General features: G+C 64.1%; 1 protein-coding gene across 1 annotated transcript in view; it reads left to right on the forward strand.

The window, feature by feature from the left end:
• Positions 1 to 407, forward strand: part of TEAD3 (TEA domain family member 3) — a 31,525-nt gene that overhangs the window by 28,329 nt on the left and 2,789 nt on the right. The window contains exon 7 of the mRNA XM_009889289.1: positions 106 to 284. Coding sequence (XP_009887591.1) covers positions 106 to 284 — 179 coding nt within the window. The remainder of the gene's footprint in view (positions 1 to 105; positions 285 to 407) is intronic.

A 407-nucleotide genomic window follows, 5' to 3' on the forward strand; every position in this document is an offset into this window, starting at 1 on the left:
TTGTGGAGGCTGGGGTGTGGTGTGTGTCGGTGGGTTTGTGTGTGTGTGTGTGTGTGTGATTCTGCCAACGTAACCTCCGTCTCCCTCCCTGTCCCTCCCCCCCAGGACCAGGTCTCGAAGGATAAGGCTCTGCAGAGCATGGCTTCCATGTCCTCCGCGCAGATCGTGTCGGCCAGCGTCCTGCAGCACAAGCTCAGCCCCCCCCCTCCTCTTCCTCAGGCCGTCTTCTCTGCTGCCCCCAGGGTGAGGACAGCTCTGCGCCCCCGCTATGGGGACACCCCGGGGTGAGGTTGGGGCGGGGGGGGAGAAGAACGATACGGATCCCCCCATGCACGAGCTGCACAGGGGATGGGGATGTTTGACTGCCCCTTGGTCGTGGTGGCAATGGAAGGGGGGGGGTGCTTTGG

The sequence above is a fragment of the Charadrius vociferus genome, unplaced genomic scaffold (genome assembly GCF_000708025.1).
Source record: "Charadrius vociferus isolate BGI_N301 unplaced genomic scaffold, ASM70802v2 scaffold1511, whole genome shotgun sequence".
NCBI lineage: Eukaryota > Metazoa > Chordata > Aves > Charadriiformes > Charadriidae > Charadrius > Charadrius vociferus.